The sequence below is a fragment of the Aythya ferina genome (assembly GCF_964211825.1).
Source record: "Aythya ferina genome assembly, chromosome: 1".
Classification (NCBI taxonomy): domain Eukaryota; kingdom Metazoa; phylum Chordata; class Aves; order Anseriformes; family Anatidae; genus Aythya; species Aythya ferina.
The window spans coordinates 177,901,713-177,916,809 of NC_140296.1; the positions used below are offsets into that span (position 1 = coordinate 177,901,713).

The 15,097-nt window shown below is 34.8% G+C and overlaps 1 protein-coding gene across 5 annotated transcripts in view; it reads right to left on the bottom strand.

Annotated features, from left to right (window-relative positions):
* The window catches only part of IMMP2L (inner mitochondrial membrane peptidase subunit 2), a 457,221-nt gene that overhangs the window by 138,146 nt on the left and 303,978 nt on the right, over positions 1 to 15,097 (bottom strand). For 4 of the 5 annotated variants that reach the window (XM_084534684.1, XM_084534687.1, XM_084534685.1 and 1 more), the window contains exon 4: positions 14,843 to 14,908. The exons of the other annotated variant lie outside the window; for it this stretch is intronic. In XM_084534684.1, coding sequence (XP_084390810.1) covers positions 14,843 to 14,908 — 66 coding nt within the window. The remainder of the gene's footprint in view (positions 1 to 14,842; positions 14,909 to 15,097) is intronic. 5 annotated transcript variants of the gene reach the window in all.

The window sequence follows — 15,097 nt, forward strand, 5'->3', positions numbered from 1 at the left end:
CCCAGAACACGGATGAGATGGAATGAAGATATATCTGTGTGAAGCTGGAACTCCATTCTCTTTCACAAACATGATTTCTTTTGTGGTGCCCCAATTTAAACTACATTTTATTTTGGAATTCAAGATTCATATTGCATTACATCTTCCAGTGGGGACTACAGTCTCCATTTGGCAATGAGAGTTTTATACCTAGCTTAATTAAAGTATCTGAAAATCTGTCAGGGAATAAACATGACTAATGATTCTGATTATGTTTCAACTACTGACCCATCTAACAACAATCTCTACACAGAAGCTTGAAGGTTGACCACAGTTGCCATTGTTTAAGTGTTTGACATTAGAAATAATTTCTTTAGCAAATCACACTTATTGCTGTTCAATACTTCACAATTGAGGCCAGAACTGAAAACAAAATGATTATGTTAAATTTAATCTGAATTTCAGGTGCAATTTCTGGAAATTTTCTCATTATCAGATCTTTCTGCAGATCTACAGGGATGCAAATACAGTCTTCAAAGATGCAATACTGACAATACCATTGTGGTATAGCATACCAATCAAGGCTCCAAAAGAGTGAAAGCAAAACTATTTATGTTTTTCAACTTCATTTGTTTTCAATTTCACATTTATTGCCAGTTGCTGTGAGTGTATGATGGAAAGTTTCAGGTATGTCAGAACACCAGTTTAGCAATCTTTCCTTGTTATAAGAGACATGAAGCTTATTCCTCCAATCTGGTTCTGTTTAATCTAAGCAAAATATCACAATTTGTCTCCAGTGAGTAATGGATGTTTTGAATTTATTGTAATTAAAGTCACTCTGCTTAAGCATATATTATACACTTAATTTATATTTCCATTGAAAGCTTGAGTTCCCTGTAAAGTGACAACACAGAATCTAGGTGTTGAATAGCTGAATCATGATTCATTTCAGTCTATTTTTCAGTTCTGTTCCTTGAAGACCAATCTCATACCTCTTGATTCTTAACAAATTCAGCAGTTTTTTTTCTTATTCATGTATACTTCATATGTATGCATTTCTATGAGTACACATATGCATATATATCTGTATTCTATAAACAAATTGAAAATCTGTCCACTATATAAAATATTTAGAAAGGCTTATAAATTTAGCAAAAATAGAGCCTTGTCACTTTCTGTCCTTACTGTACGCTATCACAGACTGTGCTCTACACAAACTTCTTCACCAGAACAAAGCAGCTATCCCATCAATCATATGCTAAATAATGTCCGGAAGACAACTGCATTGGAAGCAGGTAACATATCTTAATATCAGTTCTGTTCTATTGTTGACTATTCTTCAAAATTCAACTACTGAAAACACTCGGGAAACAAATGATAATTCAAATAAACGACTTTTCACATGTTGTTGTTAAAGGTGTACTCCTTACATTCCAAAGATAAACACTGTCCTTAAGCTAACTTGACATACATATAAGAAAATATCAAGAACTTCTATAGAGTAAAATGACTCAAAGTTTTAAACCCCAAAATGCTGCTGGATGTTTGCCAAAACTTCAGCATGATGTTTTAAATTGCTTCTCATGAACCATCTAATTTGTTATGAAGAATGACCTGTGTGCCTATACATAAGTGGCTGCTGCTATTTTAGGTACTCTACTGAGGCATCCTCATTGACAGGGCAGCTATAACACAATGTTCAAGAGACTTTCTGAAACTGCAGCTCATAAGACCAGACATGATAACTAGGACATCTAAAATGTCTCTAGACAGGTATATTTAAGCAAATGAATAACACCTATAAAACCTGTAAAATCTACTCTTTTCATTCAAAAATTAAAATTGTGCAGGAAGAGATTTTTGTTTAGTCACTTAGCCCTCAGTTGTTTATTATAAAAGACCTTGGATTAAAAAAAAAATCAACTTTGAATTACATGGTTTTCTTTCAGCACTGAATATATATGGAAAGTGCTCATAGCAGGAAACATTTTATTTCAAGCCCTAAAGTAGCCACCAATAAGAGAAGAAAACAAAACAAAACAACAACAACAACAAAAATCCTTCAGCAACATATGCTAACCTCTTGTCCTTGTCCTGGCAATAAGTCAGCATCTAACAGTTGAATACAGCAGAAAAGGATTAAACAACTAAAAGATGAAACTTGCCAGAAACCTCTTAAACTCTGGTAAATTTAAAGTGTGGTCTAAAGAACAGACATCCAACTTATCATGGCATGTTCAAAATGATCATCACATGCTTGTGTATGAAGGGCAGTTTACACTAATCTGTAAAAATTTCTAAAATACTCCTCAAAATCTGTTATAGATGTCAGAGGAGCAGGACATAATTACCTATGCTGGGTTTTACAGGCTGTTTTTAACACCAGTACAAAGATGTATAGAGGATACTTGGGGGTGGGGAAATGGGGTAGGTATCAAAACATAATTTCCTAAAATGTTCATTAAAATTAAAAGAGAGGTTATGGGATGAGTTGTACCTCATTACACAACAATACATGATTAACTGTTGATGCAGGTATTTGTACTGTAAATGGTTAGTTCTGTTCATGCAGAATTTTAGTCTTCATATAAAATACTGTCTCAAATTTCCTATGAAATGATCCTGGATTTTCTTTCTCACCATCATTATCACAAAAATTCACATTATCATTCACAGAGAAAATTCACATTGTTATTATTATTCACATTATATTCACAGAGAAGTGAAGGGTACAGATGTTGCCATGTATTTTAAGGTTTGCAAAATTAGAGTCTTTCCATTTACAGCCCTGTAGCTTTTTACTTGTTGCACCTTTGACTTTGTAAGTCATTCACTGACATACCCCATGGCTGCTGGGGCAATATTTTTACCTTGTACACCCAAAGGCTTTTGTCCTCGTGGCCTTGTACCTTCAAATTTCAAGACATTGATATGTCTCTGATGTTGGTTTTCTTAAGGGTATGCGTTGTGAATGATGTTTAAGTTACCCTTTCTTCTCCTTTCCCTTTTTCACCTCTTACTTTGTAGCTTTTGGATTACAAATTTAAACTCAGGAATACATAGAGCTCAGTAGATAACACTTGTAGATAATTATTATTTAAATGGCTCAGAAATACCTTCTCAGCCCTCATGCAACAAAGACAATAATATGGACTTTAAGAATTATATATATATACTATATATATATATATACTTTTGCCCAGGTTTGAATAATGTCAAGCATGAATGACTGAGAAAAGATTAAGGGTGTTACTAATTATAACAATAAAACAACTTAAGTCTAAGTGGATGAGACAGAAGGAAAATAATTATTAAAAATTCAATAGCAACTATTCTGTAGAGAAAAAAAAAAAAAAAAAGAAAAAAAAGAGTATTTGAGGTTACAGAGGGAAACGGTTCAAAAGTCCTTAGGCATTTGATATTACTTCAAAAATTGACCCAAATTCTCAGATTCTATTTAATAGAGATCCCAAAAGAACATATCTGAAGCTAATCTATCTGAACCTTTTCAAACATCATCAATATTTCCCACCCGAAGAAGAAAAGAATAAGGGATCATTTGGGGATCCCTTGGTAATCTGTCATGAAATGAAGGCTTTCTTTAAAGAAATACAGCAAGTCAGCCAAAGAAACAGTAGCCCAGAAGGTTTATCACCTCTCTCAAATACTTGCACTTCAAAATGTTTAATTTTTTTTTACAAGTAGTTTAAGGAAACACAGAAGCACAAACAAACACCGTATCCAAACACTAGATAGTACTATCAACTTAACTATCCAAATCTCACAATGTAAAAACATGTAGTGGAATATTGTCTCAATATAGAAGAAAATGCAGCAGTTATTAATTGTCTTCCATAATTATTACATAACTTAGCCCTCTTCTATCCTAAGTGAGAGAGCTCTTAACAGAGACAATCATGTCCTCCATATTAATCTCTGTCTCTTTGAAAAGAAATTACAATTAACATTAGGCAAATCCAATTTACAGGAAAGAAAAATATCCTGGTACCTAAAAATTCCATATGTCATTTTTGCTGTTTTGTTTTCATAAATAGGGCTCAAAGAGCCCGACTTGTACTGAAATAAACATTAGCGTAATGCCTAAGGATACAATTTTTATACCTGACTATGGAGTGTTGGTAGCATAAATGCTGAACTTAAACTGTAGAATAACTCATTAGGAAATATTTACTACAAATATGCTTGAAGTGTTTTTAAAAATTAATATTATGCTGCTATGCTTGGCTTAATTAGCTTTCTTTTTCATTTACAAAGCATATCTGTCTGGTTTATGAACTTAGTCTCTATTTCCCATTCTTGCAAACCTGTTTAATTAAAGTTTTAACTACTGCATAAGCTTTAGAAACAGTAGAATGACTTTTATTACTAGAAATCTAAATCCTTCTTTTAAATATGATCATATCTACATATACTACATTGGAAATATGACAAGACATACTACAGAATATTTCTGAATCACACTACTACTTTTAATTAGATACCATCCATTTCCATTATGTTGCATGTAGACAATTTTGGTCTTTTTGCACAGAAAGTTGCACTAGTAGTAGAACTATGATTAATTTAGCCAGTCAGCAAATGAGTCCCCTGAAATCCATTAAAGGTCACCTTTCTTTTTTAGGTATGTACCAGTTTCTAATCTGTTTGTTGATTTCCTCATCCATTATTCTGTTCTATCTCTTTTGGAGGTCCATCACTTATTAGACTCCTACCTCTACTAGTATGGCACTATGCTTTGGTTTTCAATTATAGCAACCTGTATCACAATCTTTTTCAGTATGTATCACTTGCTCCCCTTCATGCTATAATAAAATATTAAATGGTAATTTATTTTTGCTATATGTACAAAAATGAAACCTATTCATTAGAAATATGACTTGAGATACACCTGAAGCTATGGAAATACATGACATATCATAACGGCTGAATATTAAAAAGCTTGTGCCATAATGGTCAGTGAGCAGAAATCATTTGTTCAATCACTGCCAACTAACAACAATAAAGCAGAAAATATTTTTGTCTCCCCTAATCGCAGATGCTGGAGACCCTGCTTAATGACTTGCTACCCATTATACCCAAAATACTCTACAGTTTTATCACACGATTTACTTCACAGAAGTAGAATGTCAACAATTGTGAGTTCTATAATCATGAAAAAAGATAATAGTCATTTTCCCTCCTATTCTCATTTGAATCTCATAACCACTGGGGTGATCAAATCCAAAACCTTATTAGTTCTGCTATTGTAACCTAGTCAGACCCTCATTTCAAGATCAGTTCGCAGCACAACACTACGGTGGCAATCTTTTCAAATGAACAATTTACAATTAATATTTCTGCCAATATATATTCGTAAGCTTTACATAATGACAGGCACAATAATTTCAAAATTTTCAAATTACAAGGGCAGTCATTGTTCATGGCTGACAAACAGTACTGTAAAACACAAATTGGCACTAAAGAACGTTGTCAGGCTCTAAATGAGGAAAAGAAGCAAACAAATGTGAAACTTTACACTAAACTTTAAATTTGAAAGATAGAGAGAGAAAGAAAATATCATCAGCTCATATTTTGTATAATTTTGTGATTAATTCACTCAATTGAAAAATATGAAGCGTATCAAACAAGTGTAAATCTTTGAAGAGGTGACTTCTTTGAACTCTTTATATATGTTCTCATCCCAGGAAAGACCATGTAAGATAAGAAAAATACTGCATAAAATACATTTTAACCAGATTTTAATTTAGACTAAATTGGTCTGTTTCTTAACATTAAGAGAGCAAGGATGGTTCACACCAACTGAGACTGATCCTATGAGAGTATGCTCATATGGTCACAACTGGGGGTGTCAGTGCTTTTAAAGAAGTTACTGTGCTTCAGCTAGCATTGGTAGGCAGACATGACATCCCTGTTAGCTCATTACAATGTCAAGTATACTTTTTTCACTTGAGTTGCCTTCAGCAGTTCCAAAAGGGAGCCCAAGTGAAAACAAGGGAAACATGGATGCTTAGGAAGAATTCTTTGGGGGTGAACTATTGCTATATAATATGTGTATATATATATGCATATATATATATATATATACACACGATCAAAAGTGTTACAACTGCTGGTGTTTCCTTACACTAGTAAAAATTGAAATTAATCTTCTTCATTAAACTGGAGTAGTATCATGCATTTGGTCAGTTCATATGAACCACTTCAGGATGCAGTATCTCCAGCTGTGTGGAAGTGAAGAAGGCAGGGAAGTGTGTGTGCATTTAGAAATGGGAGACAAGAAAAGTAATACCTTTTAAAACCACCAAAGCAGTCACTTGCAGTTACCTGACCATTAATTGATTTGAAAAGAAGAGAAAGTCTGCTTAATTTCTACTCCAAAGGCAGCAACGGAATTTCGTCAAGAAAGAAAAAAAGTCATTAACCATACAGGTAATGAAACAACCCCATATCTAGTCTACTTCACAGGACAGTGTTCTAGCCATTATTGGTAAATGGATACAACTCTTTTACCATGTCACTGGCTGAGTTTACCACCCTAAATATATTTACATAAGATAGAAAGAAGGCTTTTGCGCTGCTGTAAAATGAAATAATAAACAGTAAGATTTATTTGTTATTCAGAGTAGACATTTTTGTTTCAGCATATTTTCCTTCAATTTGCAAACACAACACTATCCTTGATTTTAACATTGCTCCAGGAAATACTAAGCAAACATCTATAAGTTGAGAAGATGAAGTCCTAAATTGCTTGGGATAAAAACTATTTTTCTTAAATACTGTTTATTCTGATGCCCAGGTATGGATTCCAGTGCCAGATTTCAGACGACCAATGGCATTTGTATCCATAGTTTAGAAAGAAAGAAAATAATTTGCTGGAATTAAAATATATGAAAGCATTTTATTAACTATGAAATGTTTTAAAATGTTACTGCATTTTAATCACTTGCTGCTCAGTTTTTTTTAAATCTTCATAAAGACAACCTATTGAGCTTCCCATTAAGATGATTACACTTGTGTTTTCTAACCATCTGATATCTTGGCAGCACATCAACTTTCAGTGAAACAGAAATCAAATGTATTTCTTTAAAGGAAAAAAAAAACTACAAAATACATCCTCTCTTAAATAAGAGAACATATAACAAATATATTGTTCCTCTCAATGTGACATAAGACATTTAAAAATTAGTATTGGATGTCATAAAATCGTAGGATAGTTCGTATTGGAAGGGCCCTGAGAAGGTCTCTAGTCTGATGTCCCACCCAAACTAGGATTGGCTAAAAGGTCAGACCAGATGGTTCAGAGCAGGGCTTTATCCAGTTGGATCTTAAACATCAGTGATGGAGACCACAAATTCTCTGGCAACTGCCCCACTGCCTGGCCACCTTCATGGGGAAAAAGTTTCTTCTGTCTGGTCTGAATCTCTCTTTATTTCAAGTTATGCCTGCAGTCTAGTCCTCCTGTCACTATGAAAAGCCTGATTCCATTTTCTTGCAAATCTCCCCATAAATACTGGGGTGTTGATGTTATGTGACCCCAAAGCCTCCTTGCCTCCATGATGTCTTGCTGTCTCATCTTCTCTTAGCAAGTGCTGCAGCCCCTAGCCAGCTTGGGTTCCTTCTGCTGAACTCACTCCAGGTTATTGATGTATTTCCTGTCCCAAACTGGACATTGGAAGGCTATGTACTATGTGTCTATTGTCTATTGTCTGTCTATGATACAATGGTACTTTTCTTAAAATAGTATTTGTGCTCCTGTCACAGCCCTATTCAGAATGCTTGCATTTAAAACCCATCAAAATGCCTCAGCATTCTAAAAGATAATTTCCTAGAAAATAAAGACCTGCCTAACAGTATTTAGTACTGCCTAACAGTACCCTTTCTTACACTGGTTTCTGCTCAGTGTCCAGCAAATGGAAGCCTGATAGGAGAAGTAAATTGGTGACCATAACTCTGCTGAATATTTACACTGCAGAGAACTTCACAACTGACCAGTGGTGGAATGAACCAGCTGAAGCTGCATGTTCTCAGGCGCTGATGCAAGCGCTTTCCAGATAGACTTAGCTATTTAAAAGGCACTTTTTTCCAGCTCTTCTCCAATATTTCTGTTCTCCATCCTTGTAGTTTTCAATGATAAAGACATAAAGTGCTTGATTGTCTCTTTTCTCTTATTAATATACATGTAATATATATTAGTGCAAGATAGAATGGTACTTCACACAGCTACAGCTAATGCTGGCAATAAGTGTCTGAAGAAACATTTCATGCATATGCTGGAGTATACTTCACAATAACCATAGGCTGCATAACTACAGGGATTTACTGAAAGCAAAGACAAGTGTTACTCCAAGTTGTCTACAGAGCATTTAAAAAACTTTCCCACTGTTTATTACTATGGCAGATTAAAATAGTCTTTGAACACTACTGAGACTCGTTACACGTGGTGTTCACAGCTATGCCATCTTAAAAGAGATGCTGATTTTTGCATTTTAGAGTGCTTCTTCCCTAATTAAACTCCCCCCAAAAAGGAGGGGGGGAGCAGAGGGAGGAGAAACCATTAAAAAAAAACTCTCCCTCCTGTAGATTCAGCTGTCATTTGTGTCTTGCTTCAGATGCACACTAACAGAGAGTTGCTGACTACTTATTTCATCACAATTGCACATTTTATTTACATTTTATTATATCTTATTTACTTTATTATATTTTATTACAACTTTTTAGTACTTTTGATTTTAGTCTGAATAGTAGCTGTGAAAACTAGTGTTGATGGTATTTCTTTTATTGTCTCAGTGTTGCCCAAATCAAATGGCCTCACTTCAGAGGTAATAGGATATGTTGTTTCTGTTTTGTTTTGTTTTCTATAAGCCAATCCTTCAAATTCTGTACAGTCTTGGAGAATCATATTATACTGCCTCCTTCCCTTGAATGTAAGAGTTCCAGAGGTCACAAAGCAGCTACATGGAAACTCCCTTGCCTTCACTCAGTTTAAACAAATACAACCAACAGAAATATGAAAGAAATGGCACTGATGATAAACACAACCTTTTAGCAATCTTATTGCTTCCGTCTGTACTCTGAAGAGGAAAATATGTTTAAAATGTTACAGATATTATTTTATAGATAGAATCATAGAATCATTAAGGTTGGAAAAGACCTCCAAGATCATCCAGTCCAATCTTCTCCCTACCACCATTATTATCAACTAAACCATGTCCCTAAGTATCACATCCTACCTTTCCTTAAACACCCCCAGGGAAGGTGACTCCACCACCTTGATTATAAATATTATGGATATAATTTAAGGAATGAAGACCTAAGTACATGGAACAATGAGTAAATATTAATATAATATTAATAATCACCTTTATACCATGGCTGGGGGGGGGAGACAAAGGGTTAACAGACAGTCCAGAAAACTGCAAATTATTATTTTTGGCATTTTATTTTTTCTTTTTTTTCTCTTTATTTAATGCATTTTTGAAAAAATGTATAACTCTTTTCTCTGAAGACAAAAGACAGTGTATTTATATATTTCTTCCTGAAATTCAACTTTATGTTCTTAACCTTTTTTCTCTTCATGGATCTTCCCTAAATATTAGACAAACAAAAATCTAATGCAAAGCAAAAACGTCTCTCCCTATTTTGTAGTGGTTCTGAATAATGCCAAATTTTAGAAATGTAGCTTTGCTGAACTTCATTATTGGGGCTAAAGATCTACAGAACCTCAGAAATTCAATATGGATATAGGAAATTTTCATTCCAGTTTTGTTGTATTGCCTTTATAACTTGAAGTCACTATAACAATATTCATTCTCATCAATTGCATTTAAAGAAATGAGGTCCAGTCATGCAAGGACTTTGCATATGGAAACAGAATCAAAATCAATGGAAACTCTATTTAAGAGATTTGCAAGGATACAGTCAATGATGAAGAGTCATGACAGAGCAGTATCGCTGGAAAATAACAAGAGCTTTCATTGACTTAAAAGAGTCCCATCAGTATCTAACTATAAGTAGTGCAAAATAAACTGCATAGATATCACGAGATATGCATTCCGTGCATACAGACACATAATAAAAACATTTTGGATGTCTAAGAGCTTTTCATCTAAGGAGAAGCTTGACTGTTACTACTTCCTTTAGATACATGAACTGCAAAGACAGAACAATATGAAGACTACAATTACTCACTCCAAAGGAAAGATGTTCCAAAATTTGTAGTCTCCAAGGACAGTGCTGTGAACCTGTTGAGTTGACTACTCTCATTTCTGTTGATACCATCAGCACCCTTGTCAATGTGGATCCCCACATTCTGTGCTGACAAGCCCAACAGAGACAATGGACTTTGAGGAGGAAGGGAATAGCCATAAATAAAGCCTATATATCATTATCAGCTGTGATTGCTAATCTATTAAAGGTGACAGTCAACATGGCCTCAATAAGGGCTAATTGCGTCTGACAAATTTGGTGGCCTTCTGTGGCCTTACAGCAGTGGTTGATAAGGGAAGAAGAACTGACATCAGCTACCTGGACTTCTGCAAAGCATTTGACACTTTTCTGCATGACATCCTTCCCTCTAAATTGGAGAGACATGGATTTGACAGATGAACTACTTGGTGGGTAAGGAATTGGCTGGATGGTCACACTCAAAAGAGCTGTGGTCTATGTCCAAGTGGAGAAATTCGACAAGTGGTATTCCTCAGTGGTCTGTATTGGGACTGGTCCTGTTTAACATCTTTATCAGTGACATGGACAGTGGTACTGAGTGCACCCTCAGCAAGTTTGCCAATAACACCAAGCTGTGTGGTGCAGTCAACACACTGGAGGGAAGGGATGCCATCAAGAGGGACCTGGAGAGGCTCGAGAGATGGACCTCATGAAGTTCAGCGAAACCAGGTTGCAAGGTCCTGCATCTCGTTTGGGGCAAAACCAAGCACAAATTCAGGATGGATGGAGAATGGATTGAGAGCAACTCTGAGGAGAAGGACCTGGGCTGTTTGTTGATGAGAAACTCAACGTGAATTGGCGAAGCATGCTTGCAACCCAGAAAGCCAACCATATCCTGGGCTGCATCAAAAGAAGTGTGGCCAGAAGGTCAAGGGAGGTGATTCTCCCCCTCTACTCTGCTCTCTTACACCTGCAGTAATTAATTCAGTTCCGGGGCCCACAACATAAGAAGTCCAGTGGAGGGCCATAAAGATGATCACAGAGCTGGAGCACCTCTTCTATGAAGACAGGCTGAGGGAGTTTGAATTGTTCCGTCTTGAGAAGAGAATACTTGGGACAGATCTTACAGCAGCCTTCCAGTACCTTAAAGGGACCTACAAGAAAGCTGGAGAAGGATTTTTTACAACAGCATGTAGTGATAGGGCAAGGGGTTTGCTTGAATCTGAAAGGGTACTCCAACAAGTGGACAGAATAACCAGGTTTTGGTCATATCCTAATGCAGTATGGGATTTTGCCTGGAAGAAATATAACATTCTGCATGACAACAGGAGTACATGAATTTATACTGTGATCACAGCTGTAGATGGGCTTTATTCCTATGAAATTTCTACTCCTATTTCAAACTTATTTATATATTTTTTTTTCTTTCCCAATATTCTGTGGCAATGGTTTCTGCAATTTAATGATGCACCTCATAGTAAAATTTGAAAAGTTACTGATGCTTGTTTTAGAACTACAGAACAGGAATACAATGATATATTTCTGCACTGTCATAATGTGAGAAAAAGGAAGTAAATATCTCCTTATTCACTTCTTCAGAGCAGTTTTGCAAGATGCCACACTTAAATGCAACATTGTTTTGCTGAACCATTCAGTACTAAAACATTGTCTCCTCATAGCTTAACAATATCCTTGGACAAAAGTTTTTAAAATTGCATTTTCTACTGGCTCACCAGTAATTCCTAAATCAGCTATGGTGTTAAGAAACAAACAATGACACGTAAGAATGAGAATTAGCACAGCAAGCTATTGCAGACCTGGGCAACTGTGATAGACAGAAGAAAAATTAGTTCAGCAAGTTGCTGAATGGACTTAATTTTACATGTTACTCGTTTAATCCAAATTTTAATATTGTTTTACTTCTTGTAAACCTTCATTTATTTGTGTTCTTTATATAACCACCACCTCTCTGCAAAACTGCTATACCTGCAAGTAGCTTCATAAGTACATGAACCCCACTATATGTGATTCATGATTCTCACTTTTCTGTACGTGGGAAATGAAATAACCCCTCTGCAGTGGGAGAGGATGTTTTCTTGGCAAGAAGAAATTCTGATTGATCACTGGAGCAGCAAGAGGCCTAACTACATGTTGATTTGTGTTGTTTGTTTGTTTGTTGTTTGTTTGTTTAGTGTATAGGCATATATATTCCACCTCAGACATTAAGAGCAAGGATTTTCAAATGTTCCTCTAGCAGCTTATATCAGTTCCGCATCACTTTTCACCCATACTAAAAAGGAGTCAGAACAATAGATAAGAGTCTTATTTTAATACTTTCAGGTCTACTTTGCACACTTCTCTGCACACATTCAGAAACTCTCAATTTTATTAAGAGAATCATTTTTATGTTGATCTGGATTAATTTAATATATATAATATATAGACATAAAATCTTCATCATCAACAGCAACACTTTTGGGTTTGTATTAAAGACTGTCTTCAGATATATCAAATAGGAATCAAAATCCTATCAAAATCCTATCAAAATCCTAGTCAAAAAGTTTGTTTCTTAGCATAACCAGTCATCTGTTTTAGTAAGAAATATCCTAGTCAGATGCCTGCTTGTGGTTTCACTACAAAAATAATATTTATTTTAGAAAAATTTTGCCAGTTTGTTGTTTTATTATCTAAGCTTTTGCTTTACCTAGTCCTACAAAAAGTATTATTTACATTGTCTACACATACACTCAATTAAGGGACAATGGCATGAAAAATAAACTTAGAAGTTGTAATGGCCCAGTAACGTATGCTTTGTCTAAAAACAAGTTTCTACAGATTAAGCAAAAGACTCTAAGACAATTTCCATGTGATCAAATAGAAAAAGAAAAAAAAAAAGAAAAAAAAAAAGTACATTTGAATTACTGGCATTAATGTTTCTAACAATAAATTAACCTAACCTATTTTTACAAAGGCAAATGAGAATCATCAGTCAGTCTTCTATACCCACATGTGATATACTAACCTACAGGCTTGTCAGTATTCTTCACACACTCTCACAGCTATTATGCTCCAACACCTTTGTCCACTTGGCCAAGAACACCCACAGAAGTTAACAAATAGTTCAAAGTTTTAAGGCATTTGAATGTACAGCATAATTAATTTCCTACAATTTGAACATTTAATGTTATTAAACATCTTTCATATTATCAAAAATTCCATTGCATTTCAAAAATACAGATAAATAATGTTCATAATATAGAATATTGAAAAGTAACACTTGAAATTACTTTCTATTGCAGTCTTTTTCTGACATTGCTACAGAATTTAATGAGGAATACTGAATTATGAATATCAGTCTTACCATTCAGCAGTAATATCAACGATATCAAGGAATGAGTACTTTATTTAGGATATAGGTTTACTCAGATATAGGTTTTGACTTGGTAACATATGCTATTACTACATTTTCTTTAAAGTGATAGCTATTCTTAGCTTAAGATAACCATAGTTTTTGAACATTAAAATCTTTTCTTAGCATTTATTATTTCAGCCTTTTGCTTCGACAGAAATATCAGAATTTCTTTCTCAAACTGAGATGTTTGGGAATTTATTAGTAAAACAAAAGTGATATGGACTGCAAAAGGAAAAAAAAGAAAAAAAAAAAAAAAAAAGCACAGACATACCCCACAGTGGTAAATAGCCCGTCAGTGCTGCCATTAACTAGGGCTCATTGAGACCACACTCAAATTCTTGATTTGAATTGCAGCTGCCAAGTACTTCTTAAATATTCACTACACCAGAATCATTATCCAAATGAATTGAGTCTCAGTCCCATATTGTCTAAGAGCTCCCAGGGTCATTCATATCTTAGTGTGGGAAACTAGGGATTTACCATCCCAGCTCTATGCTCTATTCTGTTCTATACCTGGGAAAAAGAAACCCTTTCAAATAAGTGTTTTCATCAAAATGATACTGTTTCCACAAAAACTTTTGTTTTACATCTACTAGTAATTTATTTCCAATCTGCCCCAGCAGGAAGGGCTATCTGTCAGAGTAAACTAAGTCCTGGGGTACTCAAGAGTCTACTCTTTCTACAATTCTTTTTCTGATAGAATAATTTACTCCAAACCAGTCCCACCATATTCCCCACAGATTCCTACAGACTGCAGGAAAAGCAGTCATCTGTGAGGGTTCTTTGTCTCAAAAATAAAGGAAGAAAAAGAAAAAAAGGACCCACCTCTACCCAAAAAAAAAAAAAAAAAAAAAAAACAACAACAACAACAACAAAAAAAAAAAAAAAAAAAAAAACACTCAGAATATCTGATCTTAATTTGCCAGTCATAGTATGAAACAGCAGCTGGACTCTCTAACTAAAAAATCAGAGCCCTATAATCTTATTTAATAAAAAAAAAAGATGTATGATTACCTGCCTGTGTATGTGATATTCTAAGAAACAAGCATTATTTGCACACATGTACCTTTCATGAGAGAGTGAGTAGCTTTGTGTAGCATTTCTCCTCTCATTAAAAAGGAGCCAGGTACAACACTGACACCCTGTTAAGGACAGATAGAAAGAAAATACTAGAAAGTTCTCGTTGTCTAGGATACTGATTTAAAATCCACTGAAAAGCTGCACTATTCCTATAAAGACTCAGAGACTAAGGCTTAAAATACTTACTTGATAATGTCTCCTTCAAGAGCAATCACTCGTTTAATGATCTTCTGTTCAGGGTTTCTAGGAGACCTGAGACAGGGGATAAGGTTATACAATCAGTAATGTTCCCGTTGTTTTAAGAAAATGAAAAGAAATTCCACAAAGAAATAGACACTATTAAAGTCATTAGGAGATTCCAAGTTCTCCTTGATATAGCATCAATCATGATGTTCCATCCTGAAGTGAAGCTACTGTAATCATTCTCATTGCAAACCATCA